Genomic DNA, 23,924 nt, shown 5'->3' with positions numbered 1-23,924 from the left:
ACGCAGCGGGACATTTTGCAGACCGGCGGGACAGCGGTGAGAAACCGGGACTGTCCCGCCGGATCCGGGACGGTTGGGAGGTATGTCTAAGCTACAACATCGGACAGTCCGATGTTTCCTCCATACCCAGCAGCTGTCGAGTAAAGATGTAGAAGTATACATGGACACATTGTTAAAGGGAATATGTCATGCGTGGGTGTGTGTGCGTGTGTGCGAGTGTGGTGTTGCTATCCTGCATTATCTAGGACTCCAGCAGTACAAGAGAGCTGTCATTAACCCACCCACCCTCTGCCGACACTGTCCCAGTCTACACAGCAAAGTTGACCAGTGAGATACAGAAAACGTCAGCTTATTGAGACTGCTCTAGTTTTAGTTGTTGTTTTTTTTGTGAATAGTCTCAAAAAAAAAGAAAGAACACGAACATTGAAAAAATGTTTTTATAATTAAAATCTGATTTAAAATGTGTCAATTTCTGGTAATACATTCCCTTTAACTGTACAGGATCTTCACTGTGTATAAGTCAATACACAATGGGCAGGTTATTCCCTATAAATTGAGACAATCATTTTCTGGCTTAAATATTTCCACTATTAGAGAAACACTTCTCGTATGAGGTCTCTAGAATATAAATGCTGAGGACGACCATCAGACAACATCTTCATGTTGGGAGCGTGCTCCATCACTCTTATAACCTCAGTGTGAACTTTTCTGGCAGGTACAACGTGTCATTCTGAGTAGTTGAACACAGAAATAATGTAATGTGCAAATGTATATTGTTTTCATTTTCTAACAAATCATCAAGTCTGTATTTGTGAACCGTAGTTTATTCAGTGCATTTGGCTTAGGAAATAGAAGAGATTTTGGAAGTAACTGCGCTCTCACACCCTACGCACACACTTATGTGATCCCCGTGTGCTTCTGGCTCAATGAAATCTCATTGGCATAGAGAAAATTGAAACTCAATATGAATGCGGAAGTTGGGGTGAGGTTCTTTATGTGCCTCTTTGCCAATCGTGACTGTGAATAATATTTATACACACGGGAGAAGAAGAAACTGCTGACCGTGTACATGTAATTATTTCTTCTATATTTCTTGTATTTCTAGAACTTTAGAGCAGTGTTTCGCCATACTGTGCCTAACTGTCTCCTCTACTGAAATAGATGTCACCGCATGAGGAGTACATTAGCTCCCATCCTATTCATAAGAGCATTTCTACCGCAATGTAGAAATGTCTGGTGAGCTTCTCCAGGTGCAATAGGGAGACTATGGGGAAGGCTATAGGTGTATAGGGGGAGAGCAGGGAATGTTTTCACGCAGACTGTTTGACTAATGTACTATCAAAATAGCTAGATATGGCTGACCTCTCTGCGACGTGTGACATAACTGTCTGCAGGGCCATGACGTGTGACATAACTGTCTGCAGGGCCATGACGTGTGACATAACTGTCTGCAGGGCCATGAAGGGGGGAGTATGGAGTATGGAGCGGGCTAACGGGCTGAGCCCACTCCATACTCAGCGGGCTCAGGCAACACTTAACTCCGATCCCAGCAGTCAAAAGCTACCGCGGCATATATGCCTTTACAAAAAGGGGAAGCCCTAGTCACCCAGTTACCGCCCTGCTTCAACATTCACTGTGTAAAGCAGCTGTGAGCAGCTCGGCACAGACAGGGAAGATGCAGTGACATCACCGCGCCTGTCTGCGCCAAGCCACTCATAGCACAGAGCGGAGGCGCAGAGGGATTTCTTCCACTCATCATGGGAACGAGGCTAGGTAAGTATTTATTTTATTATTTTTTATTAGGCACTATGGGGCATTATACTGTATGGGGTAACCTGCTTAGGGGGCATTATATTGTATCGGGGAACCTGCTTAATGGGCATTATACTGTATGGTGGAACTTGCTAAGGGGGCATCATACTGTATTGGGATACCTGCTAAGCGGACGTTACTGTATCGGGGCATCTGTGTGGGCATTATACTGTATGGGGGCATCTGTGTGGGCATTCATGGGGGCATTCTACTGCGTGGGCGGCACAATGGGGTATTATAACGGTGTGGGGTAGCTATAGGTATATTATACTGTGTGAGGGCAGATATAGGGGCATTATACTGTTTTGGGGCAGCTATAGGGGCATTATACTGTGTGGGGGGGTTCTATGGGGTATTACACTGTGGAGGGCACTATGTGTGATACTGTGTGGGGCTAAACCGGGTGTGTATGGGTGGGATCAGGGGCGTGGCTTAACAGGGAAACATTTGCAGTGGCGCGCTACGCGAGCCAAATTGTTTGTCCCTCTTGGCAATGCTTGAAAGTTGGGAGGTACAGGAAAAAGAGCAAAACAAGAAATAAAAAAAAGCACGCGTAACAGCATATTGTGCAAGCTGGTAAGGTGTAACATTAATTGGAAGGGGTACTGTCAAAATATGCTTCTCGGTTTACAAAAGAAAACTTGAAGGCTGCATCTACACCTGTAACATAATTCACTGCACTACAGCCCTGTCATCTCCCTATTTCATACTAAACGCTTGTCATATAATAATGTTCTTGCAAATGAGTAAATATTAAGAGTACAGGGCCACGGGGAGGTTTATTTTATAAGTGGACGGTGGAGGCCGGTGCCGGTGACTAATGCATGGCAGGACTTGTAATTCTCCATCAGTAGGACAGTAGTCGTTATGAGATGGAATGTCATTTGTTGCCTAGCAACCGGCACCGCTCTTCAGTTCTGTGAAAAGCTTCAAGAGGCTCCGGACTCCTACTCGGCGTTCACTGACGGACAAATTACATAAATGCTACAGAACACTGAAACATTATCTTTTTATTGCTGGACTATTCTGAACATTGGGTTCTGCCTACTGTTTCAAGCCTATATTATTATGAAGCCTATATTATTATGACCATTTTCAGTCCACTCCAGCGCTCTCATTACATCTGACAACCTCGTCCGGGTAAACTGGTTTTTAGATTTTAATGTTAATGTTAAGCTTTTCATAATGGATTTTTGGATTTTCTATAGTAACCAAAAAAGCCTGGGAACAATGACATGACATTTAGAAAATCATTCAAATGACTGTTTCATTAGTAGTAATAGGCAAGCCAGAAACATGGGCGGTAGTATTAAAATGTGAAGTCTAAAGTCAACCATACATGTAAGATAGCGGTCGCCATAAATATACAAGCTCGACTCGGCTAAGCATGGCTGTTTATTTTAATGGGAAGAAGGGAATAGGCCCCACAACATTGGCAGTGACTTACCGCATGCCATCAGGGGGGATGCCGCCATACACATTAGATCCTTGGCCAATCCCATTGAAATTGGCAGGTTTGACTGACAATTATCTAAAACGTATGGCCAGCTTACACATTGCCAGACCAGGATATAAATAAAAGATGTATAGCAAAAGCCAAAGGGGTCATGGCAATCCACCAAGCTGCCTCAACCCCCATGTTCTCTATAGTTGGACCTCTACCGATCACATATTGATATCCTATAACTTTTATACTGAACTCCTTTAACAAGGTATATGGCATATTTATTGCTATAACAAAGCTCAGCCTACCTGTAGATCGGAGTGCTGACACATGCCCTGGTAGGTGCAAATGTGTCTTAAAGAGGCTCTGTCACCAGTTTCATACTTCCCTATCTCCTACCTAATCTCATAGGTGCTGTGTTGTAGAGGACTATTGTGGTGTGTTTTTAAAAAAACGTTCATTAGTGACAAAGTTATGATCATTTTAACATTTATGCAAATTTTTTGTAAAAGCCCAAGTAGGCGTTTATTTTACTTTAACCAAGTGGGTGTTGTAAAGAAAAGGGTATGATGCTAACCAATCAGCGTCATACTCTTCTCTTCATTCATGTCCAGCTTTAGTCACAGCACAGCGTGATCTCGCGAGATCACGCTGTGCCGTCACTTAATCCCGCAGTTCCTTCACCGGAGCGACAGGAGAATGATTAGACATCGCCTCCAGCCGCCTCCTGGATGGCGGCGATGTCTAATCATTCTCCCGACGCTCTGGTGAAGGACCTGGAGGAGAAAGTCGCGTCACAGCGTGATCTCGCGAGATCACGCTGTGCTGTGACTAAAGCTGGACATGAATGAAGAGAAGAGTATGACGCTGATTGGTTAGCGTCATACACTTTTCTTTATAACGCCCACTTGGTTAAAGTAAAAAAAACGGCTACTTGGGCTTTTACAAAAAATTTGCATTAATGTTAAAATGATCATAACTTTGTCACGAATGAACATTTTTTTTTTAATATAAAAAAACACCACAATAGTCATCTACAACACAGCGCCTATGAGATTAGGTAGGAGATAGGGAAGTATGACGCTGGTGACAGAGCCTCTTTAACATCAACTTTGCAACATCTGTAGGATCTTGAGATATCTATAGTCCTACTAGAATAGACTGTTCCTTGGAGGAACCATTGTATTGCCAATTAATATTTCTGTAAACAATAACCATGTCTTCTTTGCCTTTAGTAGTCCGTAATAAAACAACTAAACACTGGACTCCACCGTCTTCCATATGAGTAAATGTTTTAGATCTTCAGGTTATCTTATGGGGTTAGGAATTTTCTGAATGGAATCATTATTCTTAGGCTACATGCACATGACCAGTTTGTATTTTGCTGTCCGTAAACATGAACAGCTCATGGATGGCATCCGTGTGCGCCCGTGGTTTTCACATCGCTATACACTTAAATGGGTGAGACCAAGACGTGTGCATGTAGCCATAAACATATAACCGATTCAATCTCAAAGAAGAATATTAGATGTTAGAACAGGAATAAATACAGTAAACACAAGTTCTAAATCTTTTGATACTTTCCAGCAAAAAATATCCTCGATTTGCTTATCATATTATTCATGGAGATTAACTGAATGACACGCCGAGCAAATAGAGCGGCAGCGTGTGAAGTTAGTTGCTCAGATTATGCACTAGTGTATGCAAAGAGGTCGAAATGAATATGCGCCCAAAGTCATACAAGGATGCATGGGAATAACTCATGTGGAGTTACTTGAATACGTTTAGAGGATTGAAGTGAGTTTGTGCGAGAAAAGTTTAATGTGAACCCCCACCAGGATATTGTTGAAGCACATACAGAACTGTGGTGATATTCATGTTAGCATATCATTCCACTTCACCGGATATTATGGATAAAGTCGCACATATATTTTAACAATCTCAAGATGGACACAATATAGAAAGCAGATACCTGTGTTGTGGTCGTAGTAGTTTGTATTTTCTTGATCTCTTTCCCAAGGTCCCGACCATCATCCGACCTCTCGGTATCCGACACCGTACTACCAGCATCCATATTCACTATAGATTTGTTAGCAGAAGATTCGGTTTCTAAAGTTGTAGTGGTCATCTGGGCATATTCTAAATTTTTTGAAGATGAAGCCAAGTCTCTCTCAGAAAGGCTGCCCAAACTATCAGCCGTAGTATGGATTTTAAAATCTTTGTCCCCAATTACAGCCGATGCACAAGTGAGGTCAACACTGCTCGTCATGTGGGCCAACAAGCCAAGGTCATCATTAACTCCAAGATGAACATGAGCATCCTGGACGTTACCAATGGTTATATGGTTACCACTAGTCAGTTCGGGCAACAGTTTGTCCTCTGAATGCGTCATTTTATCAAAAAGAAATGAGGTATTGTTAGAAGTGGTTTGGTCTTTCTCATCAGCTAGCGTGATCAAAGGGCCATCTTTTTCTTCAGTTTCCTTAATAATACCAACACTGCCGTGAACATTATTCTGGAGTTTTTCAACAGCCGCACTGTAGACATTATCCAGTAAAGACTCTACTTCAACAAGGGCACCATTTTGCCCGGTGACAAGTGTCTCAGGAGACAGGTCCAAATCATCGAGTTTTACCTCAGTAGCTTCAACCTTTTCAGCTTTGATGTCCACCAATAGGTCATGAACCTCTACCCGGACACCACCAGATGGTCTATCGGTGTTGGAGATTGTATCATCAGAAATTTTTGTTGCTATAAGAAGATCTCTAGCATCCGCATTAACGGGATAGTCAGTCTCACTTTCTGGACTCTGACTTTGGGAGAGGTCATCAATTTCTCGAATTTCTAATCCACCCTTGACAGCCACTGCTTGGGCTGAAAGTCCAGATATGGTGCTGACATTCCCTTTCTTGCCCTTCTTGATGTTCTCTTCTTCCTGTCTCTGATACTCTTCGTACATTTTAGCCAAGTATTCCTTATGCGCTTCATAGGTAACCTTAAGAGAAAGAAAATCGTGAGTCTTAACTTGGATTAAACATTATAAGGGAAAAACATGAGTAAAATATTTTCTCTATACCATAATGCAGCCCTTTTACATCTACATTACTAGAGTTGCCTTTTTTGTAGGCTGGGGACCTTTCAGAGCAAAAAGCTATATGACAGCAAGCCGACATTTATTTGCTCAGGCTTCAGTGTAATATGGTGGTGACCTGGCAATAAGGAGCAGTACATCCTTTTGTGTAAAAAATTGTGAAGGCACAGATAGTAGTGTCTCCTTGTTTCGCTATGCTGCTGCCTTTTTCATTCATTTATACAGCTTTAAGTAATGACAGCAAAAAGAAAAAAAAGTTCCACAACGAATAAAATAAAGCTGTGGATTTAATCTGAAAATTTGAACAGGTAAAATCGGCAGCGGATTACAGTAGCCGGCAGGTGGATGAGATTTGTTTTTTTCACAGGGAAACTGGCCTGCAGTGCGGATTTAACCACTGAATTTAATAGGGACGAAAAATGTGAAATTAAATCCACAACTAATGTGTGGTTGTGGATTTTGTGGTGAATAACTCGCGGACTTAAAAAAACTGTTTACTTTTTTTCTTTTCAAATTCCGAAGGTAAATTGGCTACGACAAATTCAGTGCGGATTTGTCTTGTGGATACTTAGTCGGATTTGCGGCAGAATTATTTGCTGCAAATCTGATGCGTTCTGACCCGGCCTAGTAATGAAAAAAAACAATATAAAAGATCCTGTACATCAATTTATTCATAGATTACTTCTAGGCGGAGATCTGATCATTTTAAGTTACAGACCCAAGGGCAGTTTCACTGCTGAGAGATTTTGCAAATTCAGAAGCAGTGTTGTAAAGGAGACCTTGTATAAATCTTAATAATCCCATATAAAAATATAATTATTCTCACTGGCTTGAATAGTGGTAAATATTTATGAACATTCATGTGAGTGGTGATTTAAATTCACATAAAATTCCAAAATAAATTGTATGTTATGGGTATGCTTGAAAAAGGCTTAAAGGGATCCAGGAAATTTATTCGAATTCTATGGAAATGAGGGAAACAGCCGAACGCTGAACTCGGCAGTCTGTACCCGAACATTTTTATGATACATACATACTATTTTCGTATCTGAAAAACATGCTAATTTTTTTTAGCCACGCACTACTTTTAAATAACTTTATTAAAATTAGGCAATGTGATCATTGGAAAAAGTTTAAGGAATGATCTATTGGTTTCTCTATTCAGCGCTTTATAGGAGAATACTAGTATACAGCTCTCTAACATAGTATTATTATTTGAACCCTATACTTTAAGCTGCTTGCACCCTCTAGTGGTCACCCTTAGATGCACCCTACACAAGTGCCTTCTGACTACATAGGGTATTATAGTGGTAATGTGGCAATATTGCTATATTACGTATGTAAAAATAAAGCCAGGAGACGTAGAAGGAAACCAGATGGTCAATTCAACCGCAGGGAAACAAGCAGCTATAGGAGTAGATCTATTTAAAGTTATATCATGGAGCTCGAACTGAAATGTAGCCTTCTCTCATTGATGGCTTTATATCATTGGCTTACATACAAATACAACTATCTTCTACCATCAGCTTGAGTTTCCAAATGTGTCAATTAATGGCATAAATGAAGGCAAAACAATTAGATACTTTAAAATAAAATAATATTATTGGAAACAAGGTCCAGAGATAAAAATACAATTTTTAATCAACTTAAATATAAAAGGAACAAAAACACAAGATAAAGCACAATCATCGTATAGTTAGAAACAGAATGACCCTATTCATGACTTGTAAGGAGGGTGTCACCAACTACCAACGATTAATGGGGTTCTGAAAATCACTTGCAATGTTTTAAGTGATCAAATTTGGACTTTGATCTGTAAAGCAATGAATTGACTTGCAATTCTTAAAGGAATCACAGAGGAGCCCTAGTGGGCCCATACGGTCTGCCGAAGGCGGCTTCAAAGACTAAATATAGATAATTACAAAATGAAGGCGGGTTAGGAACTTTTGTCAGAAATATTCTGGAATTATGCACTTTAAATTAATTGCTTCCTGCCTCTGTAATAGAATATTGTTCATGTCCCTTTTCGTTTCCAGGGCAGAGATAAACAAATTAAATTCATTATCTCTGCAATTACATGAGCAACAAAGATGGGGATTTTGAAGGCAAAGTTAGATGACGGCGAAAACAAAAGCTCCTTAGATGAGAACGTGGGTCCAGGACGAGATCATTCTGTTCTGGACCTAGTAACATAGCGCATTCTATAAATGTGGATTACGGCAGACACGTTATTATACAAGTAGCCATGGTGAAGCCTCATCCAAGGACACTTTAATGTGAAGACATGTACCAGCAATCACAACACATCCCTGCGCCTATCAATCAAGTCGCTCCCAGCATTCATTGCATATGCAAATAAGGAACAGACTTCAAAGCAATAATCATGCATGTCTGTTTCGCATTCACCGTTGTCATTTTACCTTGTAGATTTTAGCTATTACAGTCTATCTGCAGCAGTAAATACTTTATCTTTTTACCACAGAAGCAAGAATACGATATCGGAGCAGATTTACATAAAAAACAAAAGATGGAACCACTTAAAGACCGTTACAAATGTATACATACGTAGACCAACATAGATACCTTACGCCTGCCCATATATACGTCTATATGTAACCACAATTATGCACCTCAGAGGCACTCCCTTCTCTTTCCATGGTTGTTTTCCCTGGCACAATACGGACATTTCTATCCTCTATGAGAAGTTGTATAAGACGGCCATGCAGGCAGTGGCATCCTATGCAATCTTTAATACAGAAAATGCCTTGTCCAATGTTTTACTAGCGCCACCTATGGGTAGCCCTAATAACAGGGGTTTAAAGTAACTGCAGTTCAAACATTATTTGATGAAAATTCGCTCATGCCAGAAGCTGCTCTGACTGACAAGTGACTTGAGATTATCAGCACAATCATCTCTTTATATAGAGACTACATTCCCATCATAACAACCGACCAATAACAAAATGTTTTAACATACAAGCAATGCATGGCGCTACTATTCAATAAAGGTTTACAAGGCACTTGGCATTTTAATATTGGGCATAGTGTAGGCGACACAAAAAGGTGGCATTTCGGCCAGGCAGGCCTTTTGTCAAGCCAGTATCAGGTCAGGCTTGAGAAGGACCATGCGTGGCCAAACAGCCCCTTTCAGGTATTTCAGTTCTACATAGGTAAGATAGACCACAGTGCCAAGTGAAACATTAAGGCCTCATGCACACTTCCGTTGACTTCCGTGTGCAGTCCGTTGTTTCACAGACCAAATAAATGAAAAGGCCGAGACTGTTCTGTTAAAAACCGACAGGAGTAGGACCTGCCCTATTTTTTACGGAACGCCCACATGTTTCCGTTAAAACAACGCAAATGTGCATGGCCCCACAGAAATTATTATGTCAGTGTGCTATCTGTTAAAAAAAAGGATAGCACCCTGAAGAAAATAACTGAAGTGGGCATGAGGCCTTAGTAATGAGCATTTAAGTAAATGGTTCAGCGGGTCACACATCAGCGACTGGGCATGCTCCTTGTCATTAATCCAGAGATGTAGAGGTGGCCAAGGACATTACATATTTAACATTTGTCATTAGCATCCACCCACATCCTAATGTTCTTGGGTGCTTCAAGGTCACTCAATGATCCTATTGTTTCCAACAGTATAACTGGTGCCAGCAGGGCCTGGCAGACTCAGCTACCGCCATAGAATATGCCAAAATAAATATTGTAGTTATTGGAGCATTTACATAGAGGTTAGCGGAGCCAGTTTGGCCAGACCAATATATCCAACAGTTATTGAAGCATCTATATTGGGAGCAACACCATACACAGTCACAGTCAATTGATTATTGTTCTGTTATATTGCGCACTATAAATGACATTTACCTTCTATTATTAATATGGTCATCCTATATATTTATATATGCTTATTCATTCATAACCCATTATTAAATATTTAACCTTTGTTCGCTTACGTAAGGTCATTTATAGATCATATTAAAACGCAGAAAATGTTGTTCTATGCTCAGAAGAAGTGATGACTATTTATGTCCCCCCCTCATACTACCACATGCAAACATGAGCAGCTGAACTCGGAGTCCACAAGGTGGCACCAAATGAATATGTAATAGAGAACAGGGCTTGGGAAGATTTTAACGGACTCCTATAGACAACGTACCTTGGAATGAGCTATAGACAAAGTGTCCACCCAGACTCGCCAGCCTCCCCATTCATATTTGATGGCATGATACAGCAGTATCCGGAATATGTTGTAAACCATCTCGGTGATCTTCTGCTCCTCTGAGTTCTTAGGATTAATGTATCCGAGAGAAAACATCCAATCCTGCCACACGGAGCACTGCAGGAGGCACCTGGAAGACAGAGGCACATATAAAGAGGTGCCAATATTAGAAAGTATTAACAATTAGAATATTTAGTCATATCTTGGCACAATGCAATGGAGCAATTCTTATAGAAAACCTGTAAATTTGTTTAATGTTAATAAAAGGGTCTGTTGTCAACCATAGATATTAGAGTCACTGGTAATAATACTCTGCAAATAAGATTGAAATGCTTCCTCCTCCAAGTCCATACCCATACAAGTCCACTGGTTTTTGCCATCCTGAAATTGTGGGTCACAATTTTGCAAGAAGGTCTTTCTTGACTAAAATGAGTCCTAAGCCGTATACCCTTTAATGGCAATGCCACGCTTTCAGATGCTGCCGAACCAACTCCGCTGGTTATTTTATGTCATCAATGTAGCCGTAGAACAAAACAATTTTTCATACTTCAAGATGCCCAAAAATAACATTGGGAAATAGAAAGTTATTACTACAGAGTACTATTGTATCGATTTTGTTTATCTGTCGAGGACAGTTCTCACTTCTAACAAATCTATTTCATTTTCACAGAGGTCATAGTTTATAAGAAAAAGTCGGGTTGAGCAGAAAAGACAAGGAAGACACTTATTTCTTGACAAAAGTTGCTAATTTGCCAGTCTAGCGGCAGACATCACATGCGCTCCTGGCTTGGGAAGATCCTCCTGCACAACCACTGCGATATAGGGGGTCGAAACATCTTTAATAAGTAATGCATTACAGGGTCTATAAATTACTAAATAACGTATGTGATACCGCAATAAATACATGCAATTTGCATTTATATATTTTCTGGAGTGCTGTGCATTTTGCTTGAATGAATTGTGGATTTACATATCCTTTCAACGGGCAATACCCAGCGACAGGAGTGCTGAATTTACCATTGCTATTTTCTGAAGACTATGAAATAAGAGGGCAATTAGGTATTTCTGCTAAAATCCACTGGTCATTATTAACCCTTTCAGGACCATTTGTCATCGATGCCTCAATGACCAGCCCCATTTTTTAAAATCTGACGTGTCATTTTATGTGGTAATAACTCTAGAATGCTTTTGCCTATCCAAGCGATTCAGAGATTGTTTTCTCGTGACATATTGTACTTTATGTTAGTGGAAAAATGTGGTCAATAAATTCATTGCTTATTTGTGAAAAGCACCAAAATTTGCAAAAATTATAATTTTTCTAATTTTAAATGTAATCTACTTGTAAAACAGATATTAATACCACACAAAATTTTTGCTAATTAACATCCCCCATATGTCTACTTTATATTTGCATTGTTTTTTGAACATTATTTTATTTTTCTAGGACGTTACAAGGCTTAGAACTTTAGCAGCAATTTCTCACATTTTCAAGAAAATTTCAAAAGGCTATTTTGTCAAGGACCAGTTCAGTTCTGAAGTGGCTTTGAGGGCCTTATGTACTAGATAGACCCCATAAATCACCCCATTTTAAAAACTGCACCCATCAAAATATTCAAACCAGCATTCAGAAAGTTTATTAACCCTTTAGGCGTTTCACAGGAATTAAAGCAAAGTAGAGGTGAAATTTACAAATTTCATTTTTTTTGCCTAAATTAATTTGGAATACATTTTTTTCTGTAACACAGAAGGTTTTACCCGAGAAATGCAACTCAATATTTATTGCCCAGATTCTGCAGTTTTTAAAAATATCCCACATGTGGTCCAAGTGCCCTAATGAACTGAAGCACCGGCCTCCGAAGCAAAGGAGCACCTAGTGGATTTTGTGGTCTCCTTTTTTTAGAAAATATTTTAGGCACCATGTCGGGTTTGAAGAGGTCTTGTGGTGCCAAACAGTGGAATCTCCCCAAAAGTGGTTTTGGAAACTACACCCCTCAAGGAATTTATCTAGGGGTATAGTTAGCATCTTGACACGACAGGTCTTTTGCTATATTTATTGGTATATGTCTGTGAAAATGAAAATCTGTTTTTTCTGAAAAATATAAAAAAAATGAAATTTTTACAAGGAATAAAGAATAAAAAGCACCTCAAAACTTGTAAAGCTATTTCTCACGATTACGGCAATACCCCATATGTGGTAATAAACTGCTGTTTGGACCCACGGCAGAGCTCAGACGGGAAGGAGCGCCATTTGGCTTTTGGTGCGCAGATTTTGCTTGGTAGCTTTTCTGTTTGGGGTTTTGCTGGTATTTCAGATTATAATGTGGGGGCATATGTAAGCTGTGCGGAGTACATCAGGGCATAATAAGAGGGTATAATAATGGGGTAAATAAATAATTCATAGATATGTACCCGGTGTCGCACTGATAAATGGTGCCCGATCTTATCCGCTTTTGGACACTCTGCAAAATTTCTGTCGCTATATACTGAGCGCCAGAACTTTTTTTTTCTCCATTGGAGCCATGCGAGGGCTTATTTGTTACGTTACAATCTGTCGTTTTCATTGGTACCATTTTAGGGTACATGTGATTTTTTCATCACTTTTTATTCGCTTTCTGGAAAGCAATGTGACAAAAAAAACATACATTTTGACAAATGTTTTTTGTCCTTTTTTTTATTTATTTTTTAACAGTAATCACTGTGCATTATAAATTTCATTTTACTTTATTCTGCGGTCTGTATGATTACGGCGATACCATATGTATATAGTTTTTTTTATGTTTTGTGGCGTTTGCGCAATAAAATCACTTTTCTATAAAATTATTTATTTTTTGTGTCACCATATTCTGAGAGCCATAACTTTTTTATTTTTCAGTCAAAAAAGCTGTGTAAGGGCTTGTTGTTTGTGGGACGGGTTGTCGTTTTTATTGGTATCATTTTGGGGTACATGCGACTTTTTGATCACTTTTTATTCTATATTTTGGGAGGGTTGATGACCAAAAAAATAGTGATGCTAGCATTGTTTTCAAAAAAAATTTTGCGGTGTTCACCGTGCGGAAAAAATAATATTACAGTTTTATAGTTTGGGTCGTTACGAACGCGGTGATACCAAATATGTGTACTTTTTTTTTTCCTATAATAAAAAGACTTATTATAGGAAAAAAAGCATTTTTTGCTTTTGTAACTTATAACTTGTTCTTACACTTTTATAAAACATTTTTATAACTTTTTTTTTTTTTTTACTTTTTTTTACTTGAAGACCTGCAGCACTGATGGCTGCTATAATACATTACACTACCTAGGTAGTGTAACGAGTTATAAACGGTCAGTGTGACGCTGACAGTCACACTGACAGGAAGCCTATGAGGACCAGCAGGTCCTCATAGGCTTCAGTGCATGGAAGACCCGGGGGTCGTTGTATGGCCAACGGTTTTGTCATGCAACCGACGGCAGCACCCGCAATCGGTCCTCGGGAAAGTTTGTTGCAGCAACAAACTTTCCAGTTTGTTGCTACAGCAAACTTTCCCAGCGATCACATGATCGGGACTTGAACCAATCAGGTCCCGATCATGTCTACGGGACCAGAGGCAGGGGTTGACAGCGCGATCAGGGTGTCAGCACTACTCTGAGACACCCGGATCCCGCTTCTAACACCCACTGTGAATTCATGTCAGCGCTGCACAGAGCCCAGCAAGCGCCGACATGAATTTACTGTGGGCGGTCAGGAAGCGGTTAATAACGGTGATCATATTCTCTGTAGCCGAACCAATCGGTTTGGCTGTCAGAGAACAGGTTGCTGGGGAGCCGCAGACACTGACACAGCCGGCGTCCGAGCGCTTTTCACAGCGCTATGCCGGCTGGAACAGAGATCTGTATATTCACGCCCTGGCAGCACGGGGTACGTGCGAAAAGCACGTGTATCTACAGATTGTCGTCATGAAAGGGTTAATATTTACTATGAACTTAAAAGCTGAATTCAGAAGCGTTACTATAGGGGGTACAGAGGTTGCAGTCACATTAGGGCCCTCAGAATATATTACCCGTCAGCTCTCCTGACACGTCTATTTTAGTAAATACTTAAACTCCTCATGTAATAACAATGCGGATGCCCCATTTCTTAGAGCTCTGCATTGTGCAGTTTCTCTGTTAATCCTCCTGGAAATGCATGAACATCCATTATCAGACTGTTTAGGGACACATCCGATTGACAGGAAGAATGAGAACACCCAGTTGATAATGGATTCATACATTTCCAACAGTAACAACAGAGGAACAGCACAACGCGTTCTAAGAAAAGTGCTCCAGTATTGTTATTTCATGGGAATTGCAAGGATTTACTAAAACAGACATGTCAAGAGAAGTGACAGGTCCCCTATAAAAACACAACAATAAACATATTGCAATTGTTTCATGTGGTTATGAACCTGCTCATAGGTATCCTCAGGTGTATGTATCAAGAGTAAGGCCCCATGCACACGACCGTAAAAAAAAACTCCGTAATTGCGGACCGCAATACAGTCCGCAAATATGGACCCGTCCGGTTCTATTGGCTGCGGACACCTTTCCGTACTGCTACCCATAGGTGTCCGTGCCGGGAATTATGAAGCATGTCCTACTTTTTTATTTTCACGGGCCGTGCTCCCATACTTTATATGGTAGCATGGCACGAAAATGCACTCGCAATTGCGGGCCGTGATTACAGGCACGGCAGTGTGCATGATGCTGAACAGAAAAAATAAAAAATAAAATAAAAATTATATATATATATATATATATATATATATACACACACATACACACACACACACACACACACACACAAATAAAAAGCACACAGACATACATGAGAAGACCGTTGCATCAAGAAAGTAGAAAGCTAACCCACCTCCGATTCTCACGACTGTTGCTGAAAAGCTTTATCATGTCAGAGAGGAAGAGGCGTCTTACTTCCATCAGGTCAGAACTTGGACTGGAGTTCTTAAGCAGTGTGGCGACCACCTTTAAAATCACTAAACATAAAATCATACAATTATACTTTCAGACTTTTCAAGGTAGGACATTGTGTCTACTCTACAAAGTGTTGACTCGAACCAGATGAAATGAGAACTTCAATAAGGACTTATGTGGAGCCGGAGATCTGCAGCCACCAAATGAACCTCCTAGTATCCAAAATGTATTCCTAACCGATTCCTCTCCTTGCTATAGTTACCTGTAGAGTTAAATCTCTTATGCAGTTATTTGTCTAATACTTATTGCCATGAGGTAGCTATCTCTAGGTCCACCACTGGTCCTATGGCAAAAATATCAGGTTTGAGATTTTACCAGTATCTGACACCGAGTTCTTTGACGTAGCCATATGGACATCTTGGAGACAGAGATTACCTGCCTCAAACTCTGTTCCAACAGTTCACAAGACACCCACAAATACTACTCAGAAGTTAAGTTGTGGTCTTCTTTGACAGGTGGTGAGATCTTTAACTCATAGGAGACTTTCTGCAGGTTACCTACAGTACTGAATGAGTTTAAATAGGCTCTGTCACCACATTATAAGTGCCCTATCTCCTACATAAGGAGATGGGCGCTGTGACAGCAGTGCTTTTTATTTAGAAAAACGATCTATTTTTACCACTTTATGAGCGATTTTTAACTTCATGCTAATTAGTTTCTTAATGCCCAACTGGGCGTGTTTTTACTTTAGACCAAGTGGGCGTTGTACAGAGGAGTGTATGACGCTGACCAATCAGGGTCATACACTTCTCTCCGTTCATTTACACAGCACTAGCGATAGAGCTATATCGTTATGTGCTGCTACATAAACACACTATAACATTACTGCAGTGTCCTGACAATGAATATACATTACCTCCAGCCAGGACGTGATGTGTATTCAGAATGCTGACACTTCTGAATCTTTTCTGTGAGTTTACAGCAAGGCAAACGTAATCTCGTTTTAAATGACAGTTTACATCGTAATCTCACGAGATTACGTTTGCCTTGCTGTAATCTCACAGAAAAGATTCAGAAGTGTCAGGATTCTGAACACACATCACGTCCTGGCTGGAGGTAATGTATATTCATTGTCAGCACACTGCAGTGATGTTATAGTGTGTGTATGTAGCTGCACATAGCGATATATCTATATCGCTAGTGCTGTGTAAATGAATGGAGAGGAGTGTATGACGCTGATTGGTCACTGTCATACACTCCCCTGTACAACGCCCACTTGGTCTAAAGTAAAAACACGCCCACTTGGGCATTAAGAAACTAATTAGCATAAAGCTAAAAAAAAAAACGCTCATAAAGTGGTAAAAATAGATCGATTTTCTAAATTAAAAGCACTGCTGTCACCTACATTACAGCGCCGATCTTCTTATGTAGGAGACAGGGCACTTATAATGTGGTGACAGAGCCTCTTTAAGGAAAAATGGATCTCGAATAGAAGACCTTTAGAGGACTAGTGACAATGTCTTTCTTACTTAGGCAGAATTCCTTGAAAAAGTATATTGAAGAAGTTTACATAAGCCCTGCCTCATTTCTTTCTACTAAAAAAAAGATACACTTTATTATGGAGACCAGATAAAAAAAAATAAGATGATCATGTGATAGATGGATACGTTAAACATCACAATTTGATGGGCACACGGTTCTGTAAGAATTATGTGATCTTGCAAAGTGACTTGGGCGAGATCGGCACATCACGTTCTAACAGAAAAAAATGAATGTATGGTAAGTGGCCTTAGTACAACGAGGTCATGTCTGGGACGCTGCATGGTTTGTATATCCAGTGCTTCTTACTTGGATTCTGGATCTTCACAGTTGAGTCTGGCTCTGGGTGAGGCTTGTGGACAACTTGAGTGCAAACCTGCTCTGTCAATATCTGCAGGGAATAGAAGAATACATTTAGTCGTTACACTTCTCCCATACATCAATTTGCATTGATACCATTAGTTTCGTTCAAGGCGATTACACAGATTTTCTATATTACCCTTGGTTTTTTTTGTACATGTATGTGAATAATATAAAATATATCTTTGCTTTTATCAAACATCTGCAGAACATGTATTTTTCACCTACAATGCTGAGGACATGTTCAATGTCACTATTTCCGGAGTAAGTAATCACACAGATACAACTCCATAAATGTGCGACCATTCAGCACTTCATTGCAGCAGTCGTAGGTGGAAACTTGGGAACATGAAGTTGCATTTAAAAATGGGTTAGACATTAGAAAATTATCCTGGAGAGTGTCTGGGATTATTAGGTTCTCTGCGGGGTCATTTATTAATCCTCATTATGGCTATAGCAAAATACAGTCATGGATGACACAGGGGTTGGCCAGGACGAGCTACACTTGTCGATAAGCTGCAGCCCATCCACATCCGCATGAATGGGGATAAGCAGCGATACTGGACACAGTCCACTGCCAATAGTGGCGCTGATTTTGGTAAAAAAAAAAAAAAAGCAGACCCTTTTTTCTAATTTTAGCCAAAATCTAAAGCCGACTTTACCAGTATTTAAATATCGCTGGGAAAAGGGTTGGTTTCATTGGACTCTTCAGCCAAAGCTCTAATCTTTTTCCTGATATGAGTAGCACCAGACGTCACCTCACCTACCGGAAGTGTCCTTATTTACAACAAATTAGCAGCACATCCATCCTTTATGTCAATTCAATTCTAAACCTGCAAGCAGGAACCTTCTCTATAGAGAATCATGTACAATAACCCAAGCAAAAAACGAGGGATGCTAGGATAAAATGGGAAAACGAGGGATGCGGGGATAAAATGGGAAAACGAGGGATACGGGGATAAAATGGGAAAACGAGGGATACGGGGATGAAATGGAAAAACGAGGGATGCGGGGATGAAATGGGAAAACGAGGGATACGGGGATGAAATGGGAAAACGAGGGATACGGGGATAAAATGGGAAAATGAGGGATACGGGGATGAAATGGGAAAACGAGGGATGCGGGGATGAAATGGGAAAACGAGGGATGCGGGGATGAAATGGGAAAACGAGGGATACGGGGATGAAATGGGAAAACGAGGGATGCGGGGATGAAATGGGAAAACGAGGGATACGGGGATGAAATGGGAAAACGAGGGATGCGGGGATGAAATGGGAAAACGAGGGATGCGGGGATGAAATGGGAAAACGAGGGATGCGGGGATGAAATGGGAAAACGAGGGATGCGGGGATAAAATGAGAAACGAGGGATGCGGGGATAAAACTAGTTTCTGATCATTCTATTCTTGCTAGATAGAGAATCAGCTCTCCATGCACTGAATTTCTGCAGGGTTTGTGACGGACTTATAAACTGCTTATACACAGCAGCCAGTTTGGAATTGCAGAATTGTAGTGTAAAGCATGGGGGAAACATAGCCTTTAGATTATTACGTTTTTCATGAATCAAAAACATAGCCTGCCAGTTACCAGAAGCCATTGAGGGTGAAATCAAGAGCTGTGCTATGGGAAAACCCTGCTTTTCTTCTACTTCTCAGACTAGTTTTCTGTTCATCTTCCTTGCAGCAGTGGCTAGAAATATATGTGCCCAAAAATGAATACTATCTTTAGAACAAAACGCTTCATTACGTCTAGTAAACAAGGCCAAACTAAGACTTGGTTTATACCAGTGTTCTGCTCCGTCAGAGGAGCAGAACATCGGAAATACCGACAGACACCACCGGCAACATACGGTAACAATTGACTTACGAGTTATTTAAAAAATTGGCCACGGCAGGAGGGGTGCAAAGGAAAAAAAAAAAAAAAAGCCATTGCTCATCTCACGGATCCCCGTGTTCCAGCGCCGCCTCTTACGTTCCTCCCCACCGCTGTGTATTGACAGCTGCAGTGATGATGTACCTGTATACCCACATGATCGCTGCAGCCAAATCACTGGTCTCAGTGGGTATATGGCGGGAAGGAACGGAGCAGCGGCGGCAACAGAAAACAGTAATGGTTTTTTTTTTTTGCATCCCTCCTACCTTGGTCTATTTTGTAAATGACTTTGAAAATTCCTTTAATGGGTACCATTGGGGTGTCTGTAGTTTTACAGGAAGCAACCACCCAGGTATTTTCGGCCTGATCTGCGACGGAAGCCCCTAACGCAGATGTAAACGAGGCCTAACAAAGCATGTCTAGTCTTACTTCCAAATATATACTGTAAGATGTTCAACATACAGATGTCTGAGGATGGATCCATATGTGTACGGACAAGATATATGTAAATAAACACGGCTGTCTTAGTCCACAGAGAACAGTGCTTGGAAACCAAAATGTATACCTATTGATATTATTCAGGGGTAGGCAATGATGGAACGTAATCTCAGTGGTGCGTTGTGATTTTGGGACAATTCATTGCGACCTACGGAAGTCTGGCCGGGACTAGGAAGATCCAAGCTGGAATTGCTTGTGGATAAATGCTTGCAATCCTAAAATTTTCATTGGCCTTTGTCATTATTCAAAGAGATCATACACAGCAAATGGAAGAAGTTGTCTTCACGAGTTTTAATCATCACCACTTAGTAAGGGCAAAATTAGGCATTAGTTTCTACACTGCACATAATCTGACACTGAATGAAATAGGCGTTAAACGCGGCCGCTAATTCCCTAACACGGATGCCTTGGAGAAGAGAGAGGAAAAAAACCTGTTAAATTTTAAAGGTCATGTGAATCACATTGTGTAAATGCTACACAGAGCCACTTTCCTAACAAATAGCTAAAGACAAGGAGTACAGTACTGAGTGTCACATTTTACCTTACAGCAAATATATATCTCTGCAACGCTGGCGCTGCTTGCTGAGAATTAACGCCTTCACTACAAGCAACATATCTAGCTTTGTAAAGATGGCCCAAAATGTTACTTCTTGAGAAGGAAATATTGCATCATAAATATGGATTTTCTATACTGTAGTCAAAGGCCCAAAACCTAATTTTGAGGCAGATTTTTTTCAGCCTGTCAAAAAACACCTTGTGAACAAACCCCAAAAAAACAGATGAGTTTTGATCCAAACTCTTTAGTCAAAAGTGGGTATGGACCCTTAAGGATTCCCAAGTAATACCACAAAGCTTTAGAATGATCTCATATGGCTTTGAATACAACCTTAAAGGGAATTCCATTTATTAAAAAGGCGTTGTCCAGGCATGGGGCGGTTTTTCATAATGATGACCTATCCGCAGGACAGGTCATCAGTATATGATCGATGGGGGTCTGACACCCAGACCCTGCACCGATCAGCTTCTCCAGCTGCCTCCGGGCACCGAAAGTTATGCAGTGGAAAGCAGGAGGCTCCGGTCACTGTATAGCGGCCATGCTGCAGTACTGCTCCTATTCAAGTGGGCAACGCTGCAGTAACACGCTCTATAGCCTATATAGAGCGTGTATGTAGTCATCTGCTTCCAGCACTGACCACTGCATAACTTCCGATGCCCGGAGGCAGTCGGAACAGCTGATCGGTGCCGGCAATGGCGGATCATCATTGGGCGTTTTGGGCAGCCTCCCGGGGCTCGAGGCTCCTGGGGGGGGCCCCATGGCCGCCCCAAGTACAATGCGTTTTTGCCGCAAATCGTGGCAAAACCGCGACAAAACGGCATTTTGTATGTCCTGTAAAGAACCTGCAGACATAAAGGTCACACAACTTTATGTCTGCAGTTCTTGTTACTGATAAGAGACCTGCTGGTTACATGACCGCATCTCCTACAACAGCAGCAAGAGAGAAGACCGTGAGGCGAGGTGAGCTGCTGGGTAAGTATAAGGGGATCATGGATTTGTTTAAGGGGTCGGGGGTCTGTGTTTAGGGTGTCTGCATTTAGGGGTCTGCATCTAGGTGGTCTGTATTTAGGAGGTATGCGGTCTATATTTAGGGGGCCTGGTCTGGGGTCTGGTTTGGGGTCTGTATTTAGGAGGTCTAGTCTGGGATTTGTATTTAGGAGGTCTGGGGTCTATATTTAGGGGTCTGTATTAGTTTAGTGGGTCTGGTCTGGGGTCTGTATTTAAGGGGTCTGTATTTAGGTCGTCTGTATTAGTTTAAGGGGTCTGGGGTCTGTATTAAGGTCGTCTGTATTAGTTTAAGGGGTCTGGGGTCTGTATTTAGGGGGTCTGTTGGTTTAAGGGGTCTGTATTTAGGGAGCCTGGGGTTCTGTATTACTTTAAGGGGTCTGTATATAGGGGTCTGGTCTGGAGTCTGTATTTAGGAGGTCTGGGGTCTGCATATTTAGGGAGCCTGGGGTCTGTATTTAGGGATCTGTATATTTAGGGGGTCTGGTGTCTGTATTTAGGAGGTCTGGGGTCTGTATATTTAGGGGGTCTGGTGTCTGTATATTTAGGGATCTGTATTTAGCAGGTCTGGGGTCCGTATATTTAGGGGGTCTGGTCTGGGGTCTGTATATTTAGGGGGTCTGGGCTCTGTATTAGTTTATGGTGGTCTATATTAGTTTAGAGAGTCAGGTATGGGGTCTGTATTAGTTAATGGGGTTTGTATTTAGGGGGCCTGGTCTGGGGTCTGTATTAGTTTAGGGATCTGGTCTGGGGTAGGGGTCTGGTCTGGGGGCTGTATTATTTAGGGGGTTAGGTCTGGCGTCTGTATTTAGGGGTCTGGTCCGAGGTCTGTATTTAGGGTGCTTGTTCTGGGGTCTGTATTTGCTTAGAGGGGTCTGGACTAGGGACGGCAATAGTTTAGAAGGTCTGGGGTCTGTATGCATTCTAATTTATTAGTCTGAGTAAAAGGGGTTGTCTGAGCACATCGATAGGTCATCAGTATGAAAAACCGGTCTGTGCCCGGACAACCCCTTTAATGTATGGTTCTGGGCCTTGGTGTCTGAATTTTTGTTTTTCTATAGAGGCTGGAAATGGTTGTAGAAGCGAGGAGCAAAGATGTCTCATCAGGAGAAGTCGCCATACTGGTCAGTGTCAGATGGAGAAGAAAAGAGAATGACTCCCATCAGCGGAGACGTCACTTGTGAGTCACTGGATCTATAGAGGGTCTGTCCCCTCTCCTGACATGTCTGTTGTAGGAAATCCTTGTATTCCACATAAAGTCTTTGTGTACCAAGGACTAATAAGACAAATGCGTGTTACCATGCCCATTGTCAGGAGAATGTGTCCCTACACAGTGTGATACTGTCAGAATGTAGGGACACAGCCCTTTGACAAGAGGAATCGTAACACCCATTTGTCAATGCTCGCACAAAAAGGTGGTGTTTACTATAGACACGGCAAAGCGGTGGTGGGGAAGGGGGGGCCCAAATTTGTGAACAGCCCAGGGCCTATGGTCTACTTAATCCGCCACTGGGTGCGGGGTCCCGTGGATAGGACATCAATATGAAAAACCGCCCCATGCCTGGACAACCCCTTTAATGAAGTATGCTCTGCTGTGACTTGGGAGCTTCTAGTCTGGACCATCTTGTAAGTTATAGGTCATTTGCTTCATGGTGCCCGGTATTATCATGTCCCACAAAGTATTTTCTTATCTATTTACCGAGCCTTCGTCGTACTAACCCTATGTCGCTATACCTACCCTACACATCAATCTACGTATATTATATGTCTATCTAGATCCATCTAATGTAATGTGATCATGTTTCAACAGTGTCTAATCTAAAAAGAAGATCTTTCTCTAGTTTCAAATGCTTTCTTGTAACTTATTGTCATAAGGAATTGTTCCTATTTACAACACATTAGCAGCAAATATCTCCATCCCTTATGCCAGTTCAATTCCACACCTGCAAGGAGGACCCTTCAGAATAAATCAATGATTCCTTAGTGTAGTGACAAAGCGGACAAGAAAAAAGCCAGCCAATTTGCCCAATTTATGTTCTGCCACCTGGCCAATATATATGATTGTTGTTCAACTATCTTGGGGCCACTGGTGTTGGCACAATTATTGTGTAGTTATATATTAGAGTACTTTGTGGGCAAAAGCTCCTGCCTGGCACACTGATCAATGGGCACAATTTCTTTGCAAATATAATTTGAAAAAAAAAAACAAAAAACACTTTGTATTGTACTGCTCGGGGCTTTTTTGGGACATGAGAAACAGAATGGGAATTACTAGTAAACTAATATGAGAGAGATTACCAAAAAGATCCCCTTTTCACGTCCAGTTCGAAAAAAGGAGAAGGAGCTGGATAAACCCTGAGAAGTAATAACAGGAGTCAGCACAGCACTTTCTCTGGCCGTCTGGCTTCATCAGGACTGGGGGAGCTTAACCGCTATGGATGTAATTATTGAGATTAATGTCACCAATTTCTCCTCCTGTCATATAATTTATAATTGTTACAGACGTATCTGTTCTTAGTCAAACTGGTTTTTGAGCACTTTGTGTGCATTTGACTAAACCAATATCAAATTTAATC

At 41.2% G+C, this 23,924-nt stretch overlaps 1 protein-coding gene across 7 annotated transcripts in view; it reads right to left on the bottom strand.

Annotated features, from left to right (window-relative positions):
- The window catches only part of NBEA (neurobeachin), a 575,138-nt gene that overhangs the window by 333,433 nt on the left and 217,781 nt on the right, over positions 1 to 23,924 (bottom strand). For all 7 annotated transcript variants that reach the window (XM_075851713.1, XM_075851718.1, XM_075851715.1 and 4 more), the window contains 4 exons: positions 17,368 to 17,449; positions 15,458 to 15,581; positions 10,513 to 10,705; positions 5,229 to 6,251 (listed from right to left, as the gene is read on the bottom strand). In XM_075851713.1, the coding sequence (XP_075707828.1) occupies positions 5,229 to 6,251; positions 10,513 to 10,705; positions 15,458 to 15,581; positions 17,368 to 17,449 (1,422 nt within the window). The remainder of the gene's footprint in view (positions 1 to 5,228; positions 6,252 to 10,512; positions 10,706 to 15,457; positions 15,582 to 17,367; positions 17,450 to 23,924) is intronic.

This window comes from Rhinoderma darwinii, chromosome 2 (assembly GCF_050947455.1).
Source record: "Rhinoderma darwinii isolate aRhiDar2 chromosome 2, aRhiDar2.hap1, whole genome shotgun sequence".
NCBI classification, from domain to species: domain Eukaryota; kingdom Metazoa; phylum Chordata; class Amphibia; order Anura; family Rhinodermatidae; genus Rhinoderma; species Rhinoderma darwinii.
This window is presented reverse-complemented; position numbering and strand designations above follow the sequence as displayed.